General features: G+C 42.3%; 1 protein-coding gene across 5 annotated transcripts in view; it reads left to right on the top strand.

Annotated features, from left to right (window-relative positions):
- Positions 1-24,340, top strand: part of CBFA2T2 (CBFA2/RUNX1 partner transcriptional co-repressor 2) — a 78,186-nt gene that overhangs the window by 33,282 nt on the left and 20,564 nt on the right. For 2 of the 5 annotated variants that reach the window (XM_073606344.1, XM_073606343.1), the window contains exon 2: positions 14,325-14,468. The exons of 1 other annotated variant lie outside the window; for it this stretch is intronic. In XM_073606344.1, coding sequence (XP_073462445.1) covers positions 14,325-14,468 — 144 coding nt within the window. Of the gene's footprint in view, positions 1-2,545; positions 2,761-14,324; positions 14,469-24,340 lie in introns of those variants that run through there. 2 more of the 5 variants (XM_073606345.1, XM_073606347.1) reach the window with 2 other exon arrangements.

The following is a 24,340-nucleotide window of genomic DNA, read 5'->3' on the forward strand; positions in this document are numbered from 1 at the left end:
GTGAAGGGAGCACTTAAGGCGTCAGCATACCAAGACATGTTGGACAATTTCATGCTCCCAACTTTGTGGGAATAGTTTGGGGATGACTCCTTCCTGTTCCAACATTTTTAACCTGCATGTGTAGAACAGTGAAGAACCTTGGGGTGTGTAGGTAGTTGGCCAACATTCTCCCAGTAGTGTGAGCCTAGGTTCACATTGGTATGATTTGACCTATCAAATCGCATGCCAAATCGGCGGCTATTGCCGGCAATGGCACCGTCCAAGTCGGTGTGGCGCCAATTTTGCGGATTCCCAAAAGTAGTTTCTGTACTACTTTTGGCAACTTCGGGAGGCAATTTGTATAGACATCTGTGCAGGAACCCGCACAGATGTCTGTGAAATCGCCCCGGAAGTCGGAATGCATTGCCAGCTTGAAATTGTTACGGTTTCAAATCCGCAGCAATGTGAACCTAGGCTAAACCTGATATATACCTGCGCAATTCAAGCTAAGCATATGACTAAAAAGTGCTCAAACACAAGTTACCTTCAGAGAAAAATAAAAAATATTATGACCAGCAGATCCAATTATAGACAGTTAAAGTAGTAGTAAACTTGCGAAAAACACAATCTGCTGATAGGCAGGGCTTTTATAACAGAAGAGACCCTAGAGGTCTCTTCTGTCATAAATCTCCCCTCTGCCTGTCAGCGGGTAATGTGATCTGAGCCCTACCTGCTCAGCTCAGACCACATTTACAGCCCACTCTGCGTGCCACGGCGATGTGACTCCTGTGCGTCACCACTGCCCGGCCATTCAAGCGGCCAAAGATTCCGAACTCGGGAGGAAGACCAGGTGAAGCGCCGGGGCGCCATGACAGTGCAGCCCTGGAGGGCTCTGTTTGTAGGTAAATCTGTCATAATGTACTAATATGCAGTAGATGCTAGGTCATTATGACTCAGACCTGAAGGGGGGGGGGCATTATTTTACATTGAATATGAGTCTTTACCGCTTTAAAGTTATATGCAAATTTTGACTTTTCATACAAAGTCAAGCTTGGTCTAGCTCTAGCCTGTTCCTCTCTGTTGACCTGTTTATTTGATGGATGGAGTTATCAACCTACAGAAATTGCTGTGGGGACCCCAGCTTTGAAGCTTTGTCATTATCGGTCTATCTCCTGATTGTTTGGTCATGTAGTTTTTGCTGAAGGTAACCTTTTCAGTATATATCTCAATTAAAAATATATAGGTTTGCTTTAGGTTTCCTTTATAAATTCAAGGGAAACAGCAATATCATTTCATGTTTCAAATGCAAACCCAAAAGTAGAAATTTGAGTTTACGGCGATACCATTTATTGGCTAATGTCGACGGCTAACACAGTGCAACACTATGCTGCTGTCAAATACCAATCCAAGATAATGGAGCTGACCCTATCCACTGTCCTGGAACTAGTATGTGTTTTGTGAATTGGACAAAGGGGTTGATTTACTTGAACTAGAGTGCAAAATCTGGTTCAGCTATCCATGGTAGCCAATCAGCTTCTAACTTCAGCTTGTTCAATTAAAGTGTTAATAAACCCAGGTCCCTGTATTAACTTTTATCTGATCTCCCATAGTGCACAGAACATGGAAATGCAAAAGTTTTAATAAATATAAACTGCTAGATACCTTTTCTCATCAGCAGTGTATAGCAGTCTTGTGACTTCTATCAGTGTCTGGTTAAAGCTTGTAGGAGGAGTTTTCATTCTCCCCTGATTGTCCTATGAGGCTGCAGACCCCCCGACCCTCTGTCTGGACAGTACTGATTGCCCCTGTGCTGATCACATGCACCCTCCCTAGAAAAAAAAAAAAAAAAACACTCTTGCAATACACACCAAACTGAGCATGTGCAGCTTGCCTCCAAGGCTCTGTTCTATCAGGAGATGGGTTGGAGACAGCGGAGGATCAGGGTAGACAGGCTCAAACAGCCTTTTTACACAATACAGGGAATTAACCCCTTAGGTTCCACAATTAGTATAACAAGCATGCTTTACTGCATGTACACACTGATTTTTACTGTCGTGGGTTTATTAACACTTTTGACTTTGTCAAAAAAAAATGGAAGCTGATTGGTTTCTATGGAGAACTGCACTAGATTTTGCACTCTCCAGTTTTAGTAAATCAACCCCAATGTCTATCAGGGCCCCTTCTCACATAGGTGTACTACTTAATGACAAAGTCCCTTTAAAAGAACAGTCATGCGTCCGCCTTATTGTCACATAAGGTCTAAAATTTCTCCCCGTGTATGGATATCTTTATCGCTTCAGACAAATCAATATTTTCCAAGCTGTACAAGGAAAGGCAGTCTTGCGGCCTTCTCTCTCCCACCCCTCTGTGCATCCCTCTTGGCTCGGCGACGTCCCCGCTGGTGCACCCAGCCATGCACAAGCCCTGGGTACATTAAGGACTTCCAGTTCTATTGGCTCTGAGCCAGCAGTAGGTGTATATCTAGTGACATAGACATGCAGGAAGCCCTAGTAACAGAGCTGGAGAGTAGGAGAGCGCCAGGCAGCTATAGTCAGGAGGAGGGGGTGTCTCTCCTCCAGGAGGAGAGGAAGGGGTGGGGGGGATAATTCAGTTTGACAACACATCTGCAGTCCATCTGCGCCAGCACAGTCCTGCTTCTTCCAACACACTGAGGCATCACAGATGTGTTAAACACACGCAGGGGCGGAGGGCTATCCCACTCCATTCAGCCCAAGAAAAAAAAAATCCTATTTAAAATTCCAAGCTGGCAGATCCCAGACGGTAAGTGGCTTGCATTTCAGCGCACTCCCCTCTTGTGTCCTTGAATGGATCAACACCCCTGTCCCCACTGCAGACTTCTTAAAATGGGTTATTAGGATAACCATAATTAGTAAAAAAAAAAAAAAAATATATATATATATATATATATATATATATATATATATATATATATATATATATATACATACACTTTGTTATTGCATGCCTTGTCATCTGCCTTGCCTGCTATTGGAAATAACTGTCAGGAATGTTAAGAGGATGGTACAGGGGAGTAAAATGGGCTAGTGCTGGGCCATGGAGAAACTGGCGGCTCTATTCTTTTTATACGTGACCCCTAACATTAACTTCTAAACCTTAATGTGTATAGTGGTTATTACATATGCAATGCTATACTAGAATGAGACGTATGAACCCTTGCATGCTAAATACATGTGTATTTTAAGGTATACATTTATATATTAATATGTAATATTCATATATTTGTATACGTATTTGTAAACGCATTTATTACATTCTGCGTAGGTTTGTATCTATGTATAATGAGGTGAATGTATAATATATATGTAAAGCATTGCGTAAATTTACAGCACTATCCAAGTACCAATAATAAATAAACTATGTGTATGTACTGTATGTGTGTGTATATGTATGTGTGTGTATGTGTGTATAAATATATAAATATATATATATATATATATATATATATATACACATATACACATACAATCTCAAAATATTGGAGAAGCAATCTCAGTTTCAGTTAAAATTCTTTTACTTCAAATCTTCATGCATATAAAGGTTTACAAGCCAAGGGGCTGCACATTTTCTGACAAACACATGTCTTTCATCTATATATATATATATATATATATATATATATATATATATATATATATAATGTATTAAAATATCTATCTATCTTAAAATTTATATACGTACATATATATGTATTTTTTTGTATGCTTGTGTAGCTTGTACTCTGTTGCCACCTATCATTCTGTCTAGTCTTTTTTTTTTTTTTTTTTTTTGTATAGACAAATTATCATAGAATTCAGTAGACAGTCAACGACAGCCAGCAGTTGTTTCCAAGGACCTGACCCAAATTAAGGGAGTTTTTGGGTGGCATTATCCTTTTAATAAGAATATGTACAAAACAAAGCCACACATTATTATTAAGGTAGCAAAAGCTTCTTGCGAATGATGGTACTTAAATTACAGTCAAGCTTTTTGCTAATAAGAATACGTAAGTGATACTGTATCTCAGGGGTCGCCAAACTTTCTAAGTAAAGGGCCAGTTAACTGTCATTCAGGTTTTAGGGGGTTTTAGGGGGGGCCAGACTGTGGCCAGTGGATATAGAAAACACCTTGATGTTAGTGGGATTAAACACTGCCCCATCATTGGTTTTAGTAGTGGGAGAAATTGTGTCCTTTGGTTGGTACCCATGGTAGGAATAGAGCCCTGTCATTCGTGTCTGCGTGAGAAATGGTGCCCCATCACTGGTGTCAGTGGGAGGAATTATGCCCCATCAGTGGTGTCAGTGGGAGGAATGGTGCCCCACCATTGGTGTCAGTGGATGGAATGGTGCCTCAAGGGCTGAATAAAGGCAAGCAAAGGGCCACATCCATCCTGTGGGCTGCAGTTTGGAGACCACTGCTCTAGCTCACCCTTTCTCAACCTTTTGAACACAGAGGAACCCTTGAAATAACGTTCCAATCTCAGGGAACCCCTGCTATAAACAATATCTAAAACTCATGATACATTAGTGTGATAGTAAGTGGGAAGAATACTCCTTATGCTTGTAGTCATTGGGAAGAATATTACCTCCTTACAGATAGCTAAAAAGATCAATGGTGTCAGTGGGAACTTATCTGAGAAGCAGAAATCGCTCATTGCTCAAGGAACCCCTAGCAAACTCTGGAGCAGGGTTTCTTAACCAGGGTTCCATTGAACACTAGGGTTCCTCCAAAGGTTGCTAGAGCTTCCTTGAGCAATGAGAAATTTCTTCCACTGACACATTGATCTTTTTAGCTATCTGTAATGGGGTAATTCTTCCCAATGACCACAAATGTAAGGAGCTGACCATCATGTTAGGCCTAACACTAATGTATCATGAGTTGTAGATATAGTCATTTTTAGCAGGGATTCCATGAGACCTGAAAGTTATTTTAAGGGTTCCTCTGTGTTGAAAAGGTTGAAAAAGGCTGCTCTGGAGGAACCCTGGTGGAGAAACCCTACTCTAGCCTCTTGCTAATGATACTATGTAAACTTAGCGGAGTTTGTTGAAATTAGGACATTATTTTTTTAGCCAAAAAATGATGGACAAATGAGCATAAATTAATTTTAGCAGTGACATTTTGATCCACCCTTTCTGTCCATTAACAAAAAAGGAAAATGGTGATATCTACATTTTTGCTTGGCTGTGACTGGTGTCAGTTATGATTGCATAAAACATTCTTTTGCAGTTAGCATTAGTTCCGGGGAGAGCAAGGACCTAGAAGCCAACATAAACTTGGCCTGCCACATCTTATGGTAAATAATGAAGTCAATAATAAATTGAAACTTTTCAGGTCATGGGAAATGGTACTGTTAAATCTTCATATTCTTTAGAGTTGTCGTCATAGTGTATAATGTATGTTTGGTTTTTAATAAACACACTGATGCATTATAAGCTATGAGCTAAACTTAGATTGGACAGTAAATCCTATTTATCAAGGTGTCCTAAGTGGGATTTCTCATCAAAATTGAGCTGGCGCTATTTAGTAGGCCCCCACCACCAATTAAAAACACTACTCAAATATTATGAATAATTAAAAATAAAAAACATTAGAGGTGCATTCTCATGAGATTTGGGATTTTTAGCTTTCCCAGGATCCCACTGGAATGAGTGACTTCACTGGCACTAAGGCAAAGAGGCTGGAAGCCAGGATTTTTTTTTTTACGTTATATGTTTGTAGCGTTTTTACATGGGTAAGGAAAGGGGCTCATTACTAAGACCTGGTTCATACCTTGCAGGAGAAAAGCAGCATCGAAAGCACGCTTAAAGCGGTAGTATTCACCCAATTCTCAAAAAAAAGGGTGACATGATAGGGTGGCAGTGCAGTGCATCGGCTGTATGGTTGAGTGTGCAGGACGTAGGGGGAGCAGAAACGTGGCAAGTCTTCCTTAGGACTCAGTGGAGAATCATTGATCAATTAATTTCCCATTTGAAAGAGTTGAATGTCCAAAATGTACCAGCGACAGCAGTTGTAACATTCACAGTACTACAAAACACTGTAATGCCCCGTACACACGATCGTTTTTCTCGTCGGAAAAAGATATGATGGCTTTTCCGACGGGATTCTGCTCAAGTTTGCCTTGCATACACGTGGTCACGCAAAAGTTCGCTGAAATTACAACCGTCAAGAATGCGATGACATACAACACTACGACGTGCCGAGAAAATGAAGTTCAATGCTTCCGAGCATGCGTCGAATTGTTTCCGAGCATGTGTAGGGATTTTGCGTGTCGGAATTGCCACAGACGATCGCATTTTCGGATAGGAACTTTTCCCGACCGAAAAATTAAGAGCATGCTATCAATCTTTTGCTGGCTGGAATTCGGCCAGCAAAAGACCGATGGAGCATCCACAGGGTCGCATTTTCCGGCGAGAAATTCTCATCGCTGGCCGAAATTCCGATCGTGTGTACGCGGCATTAGACTCCCAGATTCCCCATCAAACCATGTACAGCGTCTACTGCAACTTGACTTGGCGAATGTGTGGGCCAATTTGGTCAACGATAATGCTTTTTCACTTTGACAAAAAAATCCGTGGGGGTCCGAGAGTGAATACATTTAGGAAATATAGAAGAGTGATGGCAGAAAAAAGACAAAGGAGTCTGCCCCATTTATTTTTCTTCTTCTATGTGCTTTTTAACCTTTTTTTGTCTGAGTATAGATCATTTGGGTTCCGATTTAAAAGATTATGAGATGGGTATCATATATTTTTGTTAAATATCTTAATTTTTATTAATACCTAAAACAATTCTTTTGTATGAAGATTGATCATTATATGTTATAATATATTATATTCATATATTCTTGTTGTGCAGTTGAATTATACTGTATAGCTGGTGATTAAATGTGAAAGGTTAACTACTTGGCACTCTGTGTAATTAATGTTTTTTTTCCCCAAAGGGTGCTTGGTGCGCCACTAGTGTCCAGGAAAAAAAATAAAAATTCACTCCAACTTGTTGCATTTCTGGATCAGCTGAGCCCAAGATAAACCCATGTGCAGAAAGAGTGAGGAGGAGGTGGAAAAGCACTTTGCTATTGTCTAGTAACAGATGTGCGCTGTGCCTCCCCCTCGCTACTAACACCAGGTGCAGCCTGTGCTACTCCTAATCCCAGTCACCAACGCTCATCTGTTTCCATTGTCTCTTAAGGAAATTAGCATTGCATTTTGACCTCCCCTATGGTTGCAGGTGACTGTCACAGCATCAGCTGTTGTCCTTGACTCCTGTGTATAACAGACATATGAGGAGGAGGGAGGGTTGGACTTCTTTTTTTTTTTGTGTTTCAATTAGTCCTTCACCCAACAAAACTGTGCATGATTACACTTCACACATAAGTTGGCTCTGAGGAGGTCATTTATCCTTGCAAACTTCTTTTATGTAGGGTCACAAACTCTACAAGTTCCATTGTATGTCTATAGAAAAAACTTTACCAATCGTTTATAAAAACAAGTGTCCTTGCCGGCTTTGTAAATTTTGCACTTTGTTAGAAAACATATTTAATTGTGAAATTACGATGTGCACCATAGAAACTGTGGAGATAACTATGTATTTTTAAAGGGGCGAAGACGGGTTTTATTTGTAAGAGGTACTGAGCAGATTAAGTACTATGTGCAACTTAAGAAGTTGCAAATTAAAAAAATAGTACATTTAAGTTTGTATGATTTCTGCAACCTCTCATTTATCAAGGGATTTGCATCTGTCAGTGCTTGAGAATGTGGCTCTTGCATGCAAAATACGGTACATTATGTTTTAGTGCCAACCACAGAGCTTGGGCAGATTCAAATGTCACTTTAGCCCCTTCTTACATATTTCTTATCCCTAACCCTAATCTTGACCCTTAAAGGAGAAGTACAGCCAAATCTCGTTTGGCTGTACTTCTCCTGTGGATCTGCTGCGTCACAGAGCCAGCCCAGGCTCAGGCAAGACCGCGACCATATGGTCGGGATCTGCCTACATGCCTGGACTGGCACCCATCTCAGCCTCTCAGCAAGCCGCTAAGTGCCTGAGTTGGCCACTCTCGCCCTCTCCACAGCCCGGCACTCCAGTGAGGGAAAGCCCATGACTGACAGTCACCAGCTCTTTGCTCAGGGTGCTCTGAGAACCGAGCGATCAGTGGTGTTTGATCGCTAGGTTCTAAGTGTTGGAGCCAGCAGGGGACAGATGCAGCTTCGGAAATATGCTGCATCCAGCAAGGTAATTATGATTAAAAAAATAGATTCCTATACTTCTCTATTGAATCTTTCTTCCATGACATCAACCTGTGCTTTAAAGTGCTATATATCTAAAGCAAAGACGTTCTTTTTACTTTGAAAAAAATGGGGGTAATGGGGTTTAAAATAAGCCTCATTAGAATTATCCTTCACCACCTGTCCTGTAGACTCAACAGGAAGCAAGAGAATATCTTTCCAATGTGAGAGAACTCCCCTCTTACACAGTTGTCACGGTGAACAAATGTCCAAATTAGAGGATTTCCAATCTATTCCCGTTTTGGTGGCAACATTTGGGATTTTGCTCAGAGAGAATTTTTTTCCTATAACCACGGGTTGCAGAAAAGAAATTTGCTCGATTCCCCCATCAACACAGACAGTGTTGATCAGTGTTGATGGGGGAATCCTACCTGCCGGGCCATTGTCCGGGAGGGCAGCTGAAGCCATCCCCACTGGGAGAAGACAGTTATTATCGCTAGCGGCTATTGCAATCGCTAGCGATAATCATAAGAGAATCCGGCAGGCGGGTTGTACCCAAGTTGATCGATCAACTTGACACATTCAGCCTGCCCATTAACGGTTTGAATCTCAGGCCGGTTCCTGCCGAACAGGCCAAGATTCAACCCGTGGATAACCAGCCTAAGACATCAATAAAAAAAACCTGACAGTTTTAACCCCTCAACACACTATCCAGAGCTTAATAAAAACACTTTGAGTAGAGTAAGGAGGGGTTGGAACCTCAGTTTCTTTTGCTATCTGTGACTTTTTACATTTTTCTCCCACTTCCCATCCTAGTGAGAACGTTCATCTGGACAGGAAGTGAAGGAAATTCTGACCGCCCTTCCCGCAAACTTTATTGACAGCTCCTGCACAAAAAGTAAAGAAAAAAAAAAGGTTTTTGCCACACTTTAACCTTAACCCAAGCAATTTGAAATGTAACAATGAACCCTAAATCTCTGTACTTACCTTAAGAGTTCCAGTTACTAATGGTAACAGTCCAGTCCTTGATCTTCTGATTGCAAAAACCAGCTCAGTGTTGCAATTTTTTTTTTATTAGCAAACCAGGGCTTAGAGACAGCGGCTCCATGAAATTTGGAATTCCTCATGTTGTCTTTAGCGCTACTGGACAGGGGGTTTCATCCTGAAGATATTTATACATTAATAGGGTGTTCATTCCATATTGGGCACATCAGGTTCTGGGGGTCCCGGGACACTCAGAAGGACCACAAAGATGGGTATAGTAGTTTAGATAGCATGACAGGCTTGACAGGCTTAATTGGTGATGCAACATACAAAAAGCCATTACTCCGCTGCAGAGCCATATCAAAAGCTTATTATTTTGGAAGACTTATAAGTGCATACATGGCCAAGGTGCTAACAGGTTTCTGCCATTAAAACAAATTATGAGCTATGATTAAGGCCTTAATGGCCAAAACGCATTAGCACATTGAACATATATGGATTTATTGTCCTTTTAAAATAATAAAGGCAAATAAGGATCCGCAGTGAAGTTCCCGCTTCTTGTATGTTGGACTTTAGTTTGTGGGTTAACAGGAGCCTTGCCATGGCACCAGCATTCTAATGCCCTGTACACACGGTCGGACATTGATCGGACATTCCAACAACAAAATCCATGGATTTTTTCCGACGGATGTTGGCTCAAACTTGTCTTGCATACACACAGTCACACAAAGTTGTCGGAAAAATCCGATCGTTCTGAACGCGGTGACTTAAAACACGTACGTCGGGACTATAAACGGGGCAGTAGCCAATAGCTTTTGTCTCCTAATTTATTCTGAGCATGTGTGGCACTTTGTCCATCGGATTTGTGTACACACGATCGGAATTTCCGACAACAGATTTTGTTGTCGGAAAATTTTATAGCAAGCTCTCAAACTTTGTGTGTCGGAAATTCCGATGGAAAATGTGTGATAGAGCCTACACACGGTGGGAATTTCCGATAACAAGGTCCTATCACACATTTTCCAACAGAAAATCCGACCGTGTGTACGGGGCATAAGAGTCGATATAGGGCGTGACGGTTGAGCCCACTTATTTTCTGTATGTCCTTAACTGGTAATGAACAAGTTTTATTTTAGTGTCTTACCATTTACTAACCAGTAAAGAGAAGGATTTAAGAACTGGACCACAATCTTGTAGTAATTTGGTCCCAACTATTCAAAGATTTGTTTTTATGATCTTCCTCTTAAGCCTTGGTTGATAAATCTTTTGTTCTATTCTGGAGAAGAGTGGAATGCAAATTGAAATAGTGGGATTTTCCCAAGGAAGCCTCTGAGCTGGACACTCTGGCCATTGTTCAACTGCATGGCTTAACTCTTTAATTCCTTTACCAGTACTGCTTCTACAGCACATATTATCACCCGCAGGGCCTGGCATATGGTGTGGTGTTTAGCCTTCAGAATTGGAGACCTGGGACTAAAGAATAATTTCATTAGTATGTGGCAGGTGTGGCATGGATGACGTCCTAATTTACCCATTATGCTCCTGCTTCGCATTTCATTATCTCTATATGATTTCAAAGATGGTAGTAAATACTGTATAACGTTGTGTCTACTGCAGTGTTTGTTGCCTACAACTACTAATGTTGCTAGTAGGTACATAATTGAAAAAAAGTAGGCTGTAAGTTGGGCAACATGGATAGTCATTAAGACTATTACATGTGTGAGATGATGAGTCATTGGAGAGCCAACCAGAGTGGAGAATGAATAAAGTTGAACTCTCTCCATAGTTGCAAACTGTCACAGATTCCCCTTGTTTAATACATTTCAAGAATGGTAGTAAATGCTATATAATGTTATGACTACAGCAATGTTTGTTGCCCACAAGAACCAGAAGCTCATGTTGCTAGTAGGTTAATAACTGAAAAAAGAAGTCTGTAGGTGGGGCAACTTGGATAGTCACTGAGACCATTTCATGAGGTGATGGGTAACTCCAGACTGGAGGATGGATATTAGTATCTTTGCTTCATAGATGAAAACTGTCACTGATTCCCATTGTTTAATACCTCTTCATAATATCTAACCTTTTGAAGATATTTTCAGACGTAGATTTAAAGTGAACCTGTCACAAACCTGGGCAAATGTAGACTATGTATAGAAATTAGAAAATTATAAACAGAGGTTGTCTTCTTTTAAAACCATGAAATTGTTCTGTAGGCAGCTGAAGTGATGTGATAACTCTACCCCGTTTCCTTTCCTTACCTGCTGACCTTTGAGGCGTCTACCATACTAAACAACTTTTAAATGTATCCAGTTATGCAGGCTCTTGCACTATATAGTTTAAGGCAAATGTAAAGGAAAATTATACAAAAAAATTGAACATGTATGGCCAGCCTTAGTATCAAAATCAAAAAAATAATTCACTACATCTGCTGGTACTTTTTTCTTCATTCTAGTATTTGAAAACAATGAATGTTTTGTGCAATATAACACTTCTGAAAGTTAAATAGGACATTTATTTATAAATGTCTATACATTAAACCAAAAAGAGGACAACTGAGGAGGGTTGGGGGACATATAGTTACCCTAAAACGAAACTTCACACTGAAAACAAACTTCCCCATCTCAAATTCACTCACTAGATGCACTAGGTATCATTGAACCCCCCCCCCATCAAAAATGACCCCAATTTTTGGGGGTTTAGTGCTCTATTTCTTATTTTCAATCCAGCCCTCCTACCCGCCACCATTTGCACTTAGGTGAGAATGATGTCTCCTCCGCTCTCAGGATGCATGTCACATACCCCGTGATGCTTGAGGTCCCATACAGCAACTATCTGAGGATAGACCTGGTTGCCCATCATCATGGGGATGACTGCTTGAGCCAGAAAGAGACAGCCAGCTCCCAATGACATTAGAAACAAAAATGGTGACTTGGGACCCAGTGTGTGTTAGAGCATAGCAGGACGACGCTGGACTGAATGAAAATGTGAACTGTATAACACCAGCGAAAAAGGTAAGAGGGAGAAAAAAAACACATGGGGGGAGGAGTTCCTCTTAAGGCTAGGTTTTAATAGTGCCTTAAGTATACCTATATATAGTATTCTAGAAACTTCTGACTTTTAGGTCCTGTTGCATAAAGAATCTTTATATGCAGCTTTTTTTGTGTCCAGTGAGTGTATATCTGCAAATTGCAGCTTTTTATAACACTCTGGATGCATTGATCCTGGGCATGTTATTCATTTTGGCACTGCAGAGGTTAATATCAGAGGAAAACCTCAGCTTGGCAGAAACGGGAAACAGATGGAAAGTGGTTTTACCACAGCGCTCAGGGAAAAAACACAGAGAGGATTCTGGAAAGCTCACAGTCAGGGAATTTTAGTTCAAGATTTCAAGTCCTTTATTCATGGGGCAATATTTGTTTGTGTACCGAATATTTCTCTTTGACCCTAAACCCTATTAACTGCGGCCTATGTAAAAAGTTTGACAAAATGTCAAAATGGATTCTGATTGGCTACATAGAAATTTTATTGCAACTTGTGGCCTTGCGATAGGCGTAACCTTCACAGATTTTGATTTTTTTTTTTTTTCATTTTGGTTGAACTTGTTTGTGTATGCTTTCTTCAAGTAAAAAAAATCTGTTTCTGGCAGTTCTATATTAAATGTAATCTGTTTGGTTCCCTAATGTTTAGAAAAGTACCTAAAAGAATACATAATATAATGGTGTCTATGGAAGAGCCAATTTCTGGTCAAGAAAGTTGGAAGAACTATTAGAAAGTTTTGAATAATGTGCTTTGACATTGATATGGTTGGGTTGACCTAGGTCAACCCAATCCTCATTTGAAAGCATTCAATATTCCCGATGACTGTGTTGGAAAAGCAGAAAATAACAATACAAGATAAAGCTTTATGGACGGACTAGTTTTTGGCCCAAAAAGGAGGACCTTATTTATTGGCAGTCAGCCAGTGTTGGCAGTGCCCCCATATTGGAGGCAAGAGATAACCACTTGGATACAGGTGGAAGACGAGGTGTATTTAAACTTCTTACCATTAGGCCTACTGTCTCGTTCTTACCCTTTTACCCCAGTGATTGGACTTCATATCATACTAAAATGGATGGAATCTCCATTAGTTCATCAGGGACCAGCTAAGATTCGATCCATCTATCGGTAGGTTGGTTGTATTGAAGTTGATCCATTGATCGACTTCATAACAAAAGCCAATGTCATATCCACACAAGAGACATCAAGGTTGGGACCATTGATGTAAAGGAAACTGTTTGCTACATTCCATGGCAGTACACCTAAAACCAAGAATGGAAGAGTAGACAGACCATGCTGTATTCTATAGCAGTATAATTTTAGGTGTACAGACCGAGATTGGTGGGAAAAAAGCAAGGAAAGGGGTAGCAACAATCAGGATAGCACTGACAAGCAGAATAACAGTCTATAACCTTTTGATATACAGTATATTGGACGGTGCTGACATTCAGCAACATGATGTGTGTGTGGCTCAGTGCCACCCCAACAGCCCTGCCACCCGAGGCTATGACCTATGTTGTCTATGCAGGCATCCAGGTCTGGGTACAAGATGCAGCCATCTGGTACTCATACAACTTCAACTGTCCTCCACACAATACGGCTGTCACATGAGATCAATCAATGGCTGTGGATAGCCAAATCTCTGTTTCAGATCTGGTTGTCTGTAGCTGATTTAGAAGGCTTGTGCGACCTGATCTTCTTGCGTATAGGCAGGTCAAGCTGCAAATATATTTAATGTCTATAACAATGAGTTATCAATATAGTATACTCGTTTACAGTACATCATTTAAAATAGGAAATGGTATATGCTGGTCTTTTTGGCACAGTAAATGTAGAACATTAAGGTCGAACTCCAGACTTCCCTTCAGTCTTGTACAGTTGTATAGGCTTCTTTGAAATAGCTTACTGAGATTTCATCGCACACTTTGAGCTTCTCACAATGGAAAACTTTTATTTAATTATTTCATCATGTTGATGATACGGGGGACCAGGAAAGGCAAAATGTAGAATAAACATCACCTTTAATAGAGTGTGTGTTTCTAGCAGTCTCTGTATTCATACTGTACCCTCTCTGTCACTTTGTAGTTCTTGGAGACAAGAGGGTGCCAGCAATGCCCGGGTCCCCCATGGAAGTGAAGATTCATTCTAGATCCTCCCCTCCCACCATGGCACCTCTGCCACCAGTGAATCCATCTGGCCCAAGGCCTGTATCGTTTCCACCCTCCTCACGTACGTATATTGTACTTTGAGTACTTTTTTGTTGCTGCATTTACTGTATATATTGTAATAGAATACTTTGCACCATTCACTTCCGTCCCTGTCCTAAAGTGACCTCACAGTCTCTAGTTTAGTTGGGTATCTACACATCTCGGATCAGTTTGAGTGGCTGTGGGAACAAACTGGAGCACATGGGAGAATCACATGCAAACACCATGAAGATAGCACTTCATGTAGGAATTGAACCCAAGACCCCAGTGTTACAGATCAGCTATGCTAACCTCTAAGCCCGGGGTCTCAAAACTTCTCATTATGGGGGCTACATTGAAAATTTTATAAATACTTGAGGCCAAAAAAATGATTAGTGAATTGTTACCCCCCCCTTATATCAGGGTCCACATCAGAGCCCCCCCTACACCAGGGTCCCCTGCTACATCAGGGTCTCTATCAGAGTTTCCCCCCCACATCAGGGTTCCCTGCCAGGGTCTCTATCAGAGTTCCCCCTTATATCAGGTTCCCCATCAGAGCCCCCTCATCCCCCTACAGCAGGGTCCCCTGCTACATCAGGGTCTCTATCAGAGTTTCCCTCTACATCAGGGTCCCCATCAGAGCCCCCCCACATCATGGTCCCCATCAAAGCCTCACCCTCCATCTGGGTCCCCATCAAAGCCCCCCCACATAAGTGTCCCCTACCAGGGTCTCTATCAGGTTCCCCATCAGAGCCCCACTACATCAGTGTCTCCCATCAGAGTTTACCCCCCCCCACATCAAAATCCCTATCAGAGTTCCCCCCTTACATCAGCGTCTCCAACAGAGCCCCCCCCCTAAGTCAGGGTTCAGTGCCCCCATCAGGGTCTCTATCCAAGTTTTTCCTCACATCAGGGTCCCCATCATCGGGGTCCCCTCCTACACCAGGGTCTCTATCAGAGTTTCCCCTAACATCAGGTCCCGCATCAGAGTCCTCCTTACATCAGGGTCCCATTCCGAGTTCTTTTCTTACCACTGTAATGCTTACAGCATGCTGTAGCAGCAGGGCAGGAGGACGTTGGATGGGTTCATACTGGTTCATATGGACCGGGATGGATTCTCAACCTGGGGCAGTAAAACAATTAGCAGTCAGTGCTGGGCTTTCTTACCTAAAAGCCTAGCATGCACTGCAGGGTGCAATTTAAGTACCATGTATCATAAGATTATTTGTTAAAAAAAAATTGTTCCTGATGGTCAAATGCATGAGGAGGGGTGGGCCTTAAAGTATGTTTTTTTTTTTCTGCTAATCATACTTACCTAGGTAGATGCAGCATCAGACCGATGGTGCAGCTGTCCCCCGGCGTCTTTGCACTGAGAACCAAGCCACCGAACACCGCCAATGGCTCGGTTCTCACTCCTCCCCGAGGAGATGCTCTCCTTCTCTGCGCTCATTGGAGCAATGAGCTGTGGGGGGGGCGGGTAGTGGCCGTCACAGCGTCTCAGCGTCTTGCTGAGACTGCCATCAGTCAAGGCAGCTGGCAGATCCAGACTTCGGAAGTCGGGATGACGAGCTGCCTTGACTGATGGCAGCGACATCAGCAGAGATCGGACTTCAGACCGCTCTCCACTGAAAACTGATCACAGGAGTGCAAAACGAATTGCACGCCTGTGACCCAGAGGAGAAGCCCAGCCTAAAAAGCTCAGGCTGGACTTCTCCTTTAACACTCAGCCTCCGCCCCGCATGCTGTCAGCGCAGTTCCTGGTTATTGTTTACGATCAGGAGCTCTCAATCATGTGACCACTGTGACAGCCCACGTCCAAGCATTCAGATGCACTTAAAGGGCCCCTGGGTGGTGGTGGAAAGAGGTTAAAGCGGTATTAAACCCAAAACCAAAAAAGTAATATATCGCAGCTTACAATCATTAGATGTGATGGTTACATTCATTATTTTTTTTTAGGTATTTTTCCTTCCGTTTTCACCTAGTGATCTGGCCAGTAACACACTTTCTGTATTAAAGTGCCCCCACTCTAAATAAAGGAGCACAGGGGGCACCTTTGGAAAGCAGAATTGTCAATCTGGGGGGAGGGGAGTGTTAGATCTACTAGCAGATTTAACTACACTAACAAATTGAAGCCAAACTCCAGCTCACACTTTATAAGCAGTTACAGCAAACAGTTTTTTTTTCCTTTTCAGAATGAAAGGTTTTACATGAATAAATAAAAGGTGATCATTGTAAGCATCCCTGCCAGTGTTAAATGGTTTGTCTCATCCATGTAAACTAATACACATCTGCAGGATAGCTTGTTCTTTTGAAAAACAACAGACTTACTGGCCAGATCACCAGGTGAAAACAGAAGAACGAAAGCCTAAAAAGGAAAAGAATGAAGTCATTACATTTAAGAATTGGTAAGCTGCAATATATTAAATGTTCGCTTTTGGGTTTATTACCATTTTAAGGACTTGTAAATGTAAAGAAAAATAATTAAAAAAATGATCCATGCCTTCCCTTGTAAAGGCTAAGTTCTGCCAAAACCGTTTGTAGCACCCTGGTGTTTAGACAGGGTTGCTAACAAATTTTGTTTGCCAGGTAGTAGCTGTCCTGGCTGATTGATAGAAGATCCACTGATTCCTCCCTAAATTCTGGAATTGCTGCACCTTTTCTCTTCTGTCACTAGGTGGCAGTGTAGCTGGTGACATTAGATTAACAGGGGCTTAGCAAGGTCAGATCATGAATAGATGGGGTGTCTCAGCCAATTGGCGGGGGTTTCTTTTAGTCCCTTGGCCTACTGGGAGAACCTATTTATTTGGGTGAAGTCAGGTGATCGGGGTTCTGTGCCACCTGGACGGCTGTCTGGGTGGACGTGTGTTATGTCGCCCCGGGCTACTAGGCTGGAAGCCTGAGGCCTATCCCGGGGACACCTGGCTGCTAGGCTGCCTGAGGCTAATCCAGGAGCAGGAGAAGCAACGTATGGTTGGGACTGCAGGATTTGAGTCCAACCGAGTTGTGTGAGTTCAGCCAGACGGGGAACCAGTTGTGGTCGGAGGTAGAGGGGAAACTGTCACTACTAAGGGACCATCCACCTTGTTACCAGAGACTACTGTGAGTAAGCTGAAGCAAGTACCTGAGCAGTATTCTTACCAGCCGGGGACGGTGAAGAAGTGGGAAAGCATCAGCAAGTGCCAAGCCAGGGACCCAGCAGGATAGCGGAGGTGACGCTTGAGTATACAGCAGGATAGCTGTGGAAAAGCTCGGGATCCAGTGACGACTGGGATCTGGAAGTCTAGTGAGAGACTGGGAGCTCAGTTAATGAAGATCTACAGTGGGATACTGTGAGATAAGTAAAGGACTGTTCTGTGTTATCAAGAGTTATGTACAACTACCTTTAGTGACTGTTGCAGGATTAGTTGCCATAGGAGAGAGTGGTCCTACCTATACAGAAGTGTTATCCGGCTGGAGGCCTTCCACTGTATAGCTGTCTGCCTATAGAAGTTTCGGAGTCTGCCAATTAGCATTGCATCTACTCAAGGGTGTCCTGGCCCTAACCCTCTCTCCCACAGTTCTGTTAAGAGACATTAAAGCTCTTGTTCGCATTTAAAAAGTGACTGGCGCCCATCATTTCTTCTTGCATCACACCCACCATGCCTGGTAACCCACTCTACAAGGAAGGATGTCTGCTCTCCCTAACCCTTGAGGTCACCATTAGGCCTCTAGGGCCCCCGGGACCTTGCTACATGTTGCAAAGCTATAAGGGGATGTTTTGTGAGTTGAGATGTGCTGGGTACATTTGTAGTCCTCCCAGTTGGCTTCAGCTGCTGATCAGTGTATTCTGACAATGGTGAGTCCTGCTATCAGAATACAATGTCCCAATGGGGGGATTGCTACATTCACTTTATCTATGTGGAAGGAGAAATTGCTGGCTGACAAAACAAAAAATGAACCATCTATGGGCAGCTTTACTCTGCGGCTGTATTATCGTTGTTGCTCCTTGATGAATATACCCGAGGTATATGACCCTTCCATAAATAATGTCTGCATAGTAAAGGCAAAGACTAGAAGTTCCCCACACGTGTCCTCGGTAGCTGAAACTAGTAGATGGTTCATTTAATTTGCTGGGCTCCACCCAAAGCCTAAAAATCGTGTTTGTGTGGACCGTTCTTGGCTTTTAGGAGACATCGAACACCTACTCCATGATTGTTAAAACACCCCGATTACACACTGTTTTATTTGGCTTTATGTTTGCGTTCTGTGGATGATTCAATGTTAACCTTACTGTATCATGACTCATGAATGGAGACATTTTAAAATAATAAACTTCCTAATTTTACTAGCCTGGTTGGTGCTTTTTTTAAACCCAGCAACACCAGAGATTTTTTTTTTTTATAGGAAACCTGTGATGAAGGGAATATGTGGGCTGCTACTGCTGAAATCTTTCCAAAAATAATAGTTGCATGGCTGTTATATTGAGCCCCAGATTCCAGTACCTTCTGGGTCTTTTTGGCCAAGAAGGCAGAAGGTATAGATCTGAAACCTTGTACTGGGTGCTGATCCAGCTTACTTGTTCGGGGTCAGTTACTTAAAGGCTTCACTTTTTTTTTTTAAATCCAGCTCCCCTATGTACTAATATACCATTGATGTACTTCAGTTGCACAAAAATATAAGCTTTCTTTGAGTTTGAAAACAAGACCTTACCTCAGCCATGGCTATATTTTTCAGAAGGCTTCACAAACTCCCTGGTATACAGACATAGACAGATTAGCCAGTAAGTCACAGGAAGGAGTTTACCAGCTGACCTCATTAGCACACCCTCACCCATCAACTAAGTTTTTACAGCACCCCAGGCTCCGGCTGCATGCTAAACTCCCTGGGGCCACATGCTGCCCACAGGAAACCCATGATGTAGTGCAAGAGCCTGCTTGATTGGATACAGAGTGATTGGATTGATGGTGTGTCCTCCTATTATATAGTTTTGGTAAATCTATAGGAGATTGTACAGAGATTGTACAATCAGATTCTATAGTGCATGGCCACATACACCTAAAATTTTTAATTTTTGCTATAATACATATCTAATAAAAAAAAATTAATAAATTTAATTTCTTCATAAATTTAGGCCAAAATGTATTCAGTTACATATTTTTGGTAAAATAAATCCCAATAAGCTTATATTGATTGGTTTGCACAAAAGTTATCGCGTCTACAAGCATGGGATATGTTTATGTAATTTTTATTTTGTATTGTTTTACTAGTAATGGCGGTGATCAGCGATTTTTAGCGGGACTGTGACATTTCGACAGACAAATCGGACACCTAACTGACATTTTTGACACTTTTTTGAGGACCAGTGACATTATTACAGTGATCAGTGCTAAAAGAATGCACTGTTACTGTACTGGGCTGACCAAAGGGTTAAGTGTGTCCCTAGGGGGTGCTTGCTAACTGTGGGCAGATTGGCTGGGTGAAGACAGATCGTTGTTCATGCTTAGCAGGAACATAAGATCTCCATCTTTTTCCCTGTCAGAACAGCGATCTGCCTTGTTTACATAGGCAGATCACTGTTCTGCCTCTCCAGGGAATGATCGTAGATGGCTGGTGGACATCGGGTCTGCCGGACCAACTGATTGGTGTCCCCTATGTCCAATCAGTGCTTGATCGCTCCACCGGCAGTGCGCGCGTGCTCCCCAGTGTCTATTGCAGGAAACGACATACAGGTACGTCGTTTACGACAATAGAGCCGACCTGCCGCAGCACATCTGCAGTAGGCGGTCGGCAAGTGGTTAATTGTTAACGTCACACCAAACACAGAAGCAAGCACACAGGTGACAAATGCAGTTAAAAACATGCAAAAATGTCCCATGAGCTACTTTGCCAAATGTAGAGCAGCCCGTTGAAGTTAACAGGCTGCCCTATAAGTGTCACTGGAAAAATGAGCCAAAAAAACATGTGCTTCCACTACTCTAGGTGTGAATGGGGCCTGAAAGTGAAATTGATGCTTTTACATAAGAACAATGAGGCTCCATTCACATCTGTGTGTTTCCAAACGTATGGCAAACCACACAGAAGATGCATGCTTTGTAGCAACCAGTCATAAGCCATAACAGCATGGCAACCAGCCGTAGGTCATAACAATGTGGCAACCAGTCACAAGCCATAACAGCATGGCAACCAGTCATGAGCCATAACAGCATGGCAACCAGCCGTGGGCCATAACAGCGTGACAACCAGCCATAAGCCATAACAGCATGGCAACCAGCCGTGGACCATAACAGAGTGACAACCAGACATAAGCCATAACAACAGCATGGCAACCAGCCATGGGCCATAACAGCATGACAACCAGCCATAAGCCATAACAGCATGGCAACCAGCCGCGAGCCATAACAGCATGACAACTAGCCATAAGCCATAACAGCATGGCAACCAGCCGTGGGCCATAACAGCGTGACAACCAGTTGTAAGCCATAACAGCATGGCAACCAGTCATAAGCCTTAACAGCGTGGTAACCAGTCATAAGCCATAACAGCGTGGCAACCAGTCATAAGCCATAACAGCGTGGCAACCAGTCATAAGCCATAACAGTGTGGCAACCAGTCATAAGCCATAACAGCATGGCAACCAGCCATGGGCCATAACAGCGTGATAACCAGCCAAAAGCCATAACAATGGTACTGACTTGAGGAAGTGGTTGATTTGAAGGGCCCTCCAGTGGTCCAGTCGAAACGGGCCTTCTGGGTTTGTGAGTTCAAATGGGGATGGCCATTTGCCATGGGTCAGGAAATGAGATGCTTGGAAGTAACCAGATTTCCTCAAGGAGCAGAAAACAGGATCTGGGAATGAACTCTGTGTTCCCGAGTATCGTGTAAAGTGGGGCGTGCTTATTCTTTCAGCGGGTCACTAGACAACGTCATTGACGACAGACATACAGCATGGGAAATTTTTTCTTTTTAATTGCATTCCCCAAACCGCCCTCCCCCCACTCTAAACCCCCGCCCCCCCCACTTACTTTGCAAGGTTCTTCTCCCTAGGTCTTATTGTTTGAACTTAGAGTAGCTTCTCCTGCACAACCAGGCCATCCATTCACCTCGGCAGAGGGATTCAAAAATTGCGCCAGCACAAGTGTGTCCTTGTTGTTCACTGTTAACTTCCTCTGTCTCTATAACCGGAGATCCATATGGACTTGGGGCTGAGATGTGAATAATGCAAGTGCCTATAGGGTTGATTTACTAAAGGCAAATAGACTGTGCACTTTGCAAAGTGCAGTTGCCCTCTGCAAGTGCAGTTGCTCCAGAGCTTAGTAAATGAGGTAAGTACCCAATCACGTGCAAGGAAAATTAAAAAAAAAAAATTGTATTTTTGCTTGTACATGATTGGATGATGGAAGTCAGCAGAGCTTCTGCTCATTTACTAAGCTCTGGAGCAACTGCACCTATAGTACAACGGCACTTTGCAAAGTGTACAGTCTTTTTGCCTTTAGTAAATCAACCCCTTTGAGTTGCATCCATGATGCACTGGTCTGCAGGCATCAGTGCAAAAGTTTAATAGATATTGATGTGGGTCATTTATTAAATTTTTACAAAAGGTGGACTATGTCTTTTAAATTGGCTTTAATTAATGGCAACAGGGCACTTCCAATTGTATAGTAAGTAAACAACATTAATTTCAGATATTGTAAATATTTCTGGGATGGTGTGATTAGCAGTGTCTGTGATGAGGCTTTTGGTGACACCTTTGGGCAGTTAGTGGTATGGCATTATACATTTTTAAAGGAACTGTATAATGTTTTATAATTTTTTCTGTTTTATTTCTAAGCCCAGTTCACATTGACTGAAATCTTACGATGCATTATTTCAAAGCCGCATCTCAGTGCGACTTCAAGTGCGACTTTGAAGACATCTGTGCAGCTTAATGCACAGATGTCTATTCAAGTCGCATCCAAAATTGCCAAAAGTAGTGCATGTGCTACTTTTTCAAACTGGTGCAGCACGGCAAAGTCGGTGTTGCACCGATTAGAACAATGCCATTTCCAGCAATAGGATGCGACTTTACAAGTTGCTCCAATGTGAATGGGGGCTAATGGTAAGAACAAAAAATGTTTTGCATGTTTTCATAAATAACATAACATGACACATTGCAGTTAGTGCATGACTCAGTATTGATGATGACAATGACATAGGAGCAATTCATATATATATACACACATAGATCACATAAGGAACCCATTGCAGTAAGTGTAAGCCAATGGTACTGAAACATAATGATCAATAATAAAATAAAATAAAATAGGTCAGGATAGAAGTTGAACTATATATTAAAGACATGGTAGCATCCAATAATTTCAATGCGTTTCGTAGATAGATTCCACTTCTTCAGGAGCAGATGCATAGCATATCTGCAAAAAACAAAAAGTACCAATATAATCTAATATTTTACCTACATGGCAAAAAAAAACTAAGGGCAGAAGGAAAAAAAATATTCACCTTGAGTACTTACATAACGGTTACTGCTAAGTGCGGTACTACAACTCCAGGGCTGCCAAAAAAGTCTGTCCTGGGAGCTGTGGGGATGGAGCCCCACGGAGAGAATGGGCACACAAACACACCCCCAAGGGAGAGAAAAAATCTTCCATATTCTTGTCAATAGTAATGCTTTGCATAAAATTTTCAATTCAAGTCAACAGATGGCGCTCTTGCCCCATTTCCATGTATTTTGCAGACTATCATTGCTATGCTGAAAAATAGCAACATGTTTACAGAGCTCAGTATCTCAAGCTAATATTTACTGGTGATCCTGTCGTTGGTAACAACCTGCCACCAACAGGAATGGTATAGAAGAAAGAAAAGCTACTCATTTCCACACCGTCACTCCCAATCCTGAGGCATCATTCTTTTACTGGTTAGGGAAATTCTGCAGCATTTCTGAAAGCAAGGAAGCAATGCAATGCTGGTCCAGTCAGCAAGGGAGTAACACTAGAGAAAAGTAGTTTCTCTGCCCTATGTAGTGACCTTTTGTTGAGTTGTTGCCTGCAGCAGGGTGGCAAGTGTCAGATAGACTTGTGCACATGGCCAGTTGGAACCGCACACTGTTAAGGTCAGCAAACTTCTGCAGTGGGTACAATCAGGTGTTTCTAAATAACTGCAGGCAGGAAGTCTGTTGAAATTAATGACAGGCTGGCACTGCCCGCAGCTGTTTGCACATGGGCCGTTAGGGATGGATGGATGCTCCTGGATGCAAAATGTCTGCATCAAGGGGTGCATATCCATCCCTAACAGCTGTGGACAGCCCTGGAGAGTGTCAGCCTGTCGGTTTGTGGACCCTTCTTATCAGCATCCCATTCAGGAACACCTGACCGTACCCGCCTCAGAAATATGCTGATCTGGGCAGTATATAATCCTAATTGGCCTACAACTATTCGTACATGGGCCATTAGGAATGGATGGGTGCTCCGGGAAGCAAACTTATCTGCATCTAGGGATGCACATCTATCCCTAACAGCTGTGGAGAGCCCTGAATAGTGTCAGCCTGTCATTCATTTGTACAGGCTTCCTATCAGCTGCTGAACCAGGAACACCTGGCTGTACCCACCTCAATACACTGATCTGGGCAGTATATGATTCTAATTGGCTGTGTGCATGAGCCCTAACACACACAAATGAATGACTCCTCTTCCCTTCCCTCTCCATCTCTGTGCTTGTTTTACACTGAGAAAAAGAGAGACAGAAAGTAATCAGCTTCTGCTGGGCTATCTCTTTAAAAACCCATGACCTGTGAATCCTATTGCATGGGTGTTTTAAATTTTATATTTATAAAACAAAAATGTTATAATAGTGAAAAATATGTAAAAACGGTTTACAAATGTAATAATTTTCATAAAGTGTCAGAAAACCATTTTAACTATGGATGTACTATGGAAGGATGTA

The sequence above is a fragment of the Aquarana catesbeiana genome, linkage group LG12, assembly GCF_042186555.1.
Source record: "Aquarana catesbeiana isolate 2022-GZ linkage group LG12, ASM4218655v1, whole genome shotgun sequence".
In the NCBI taxonomy this organism is placed as follows: Eukaryota; Metazoa; Chordata; class Amphibia; order Anura; family Ranidae; genus Aquarana; species Aquarana catesbeiana.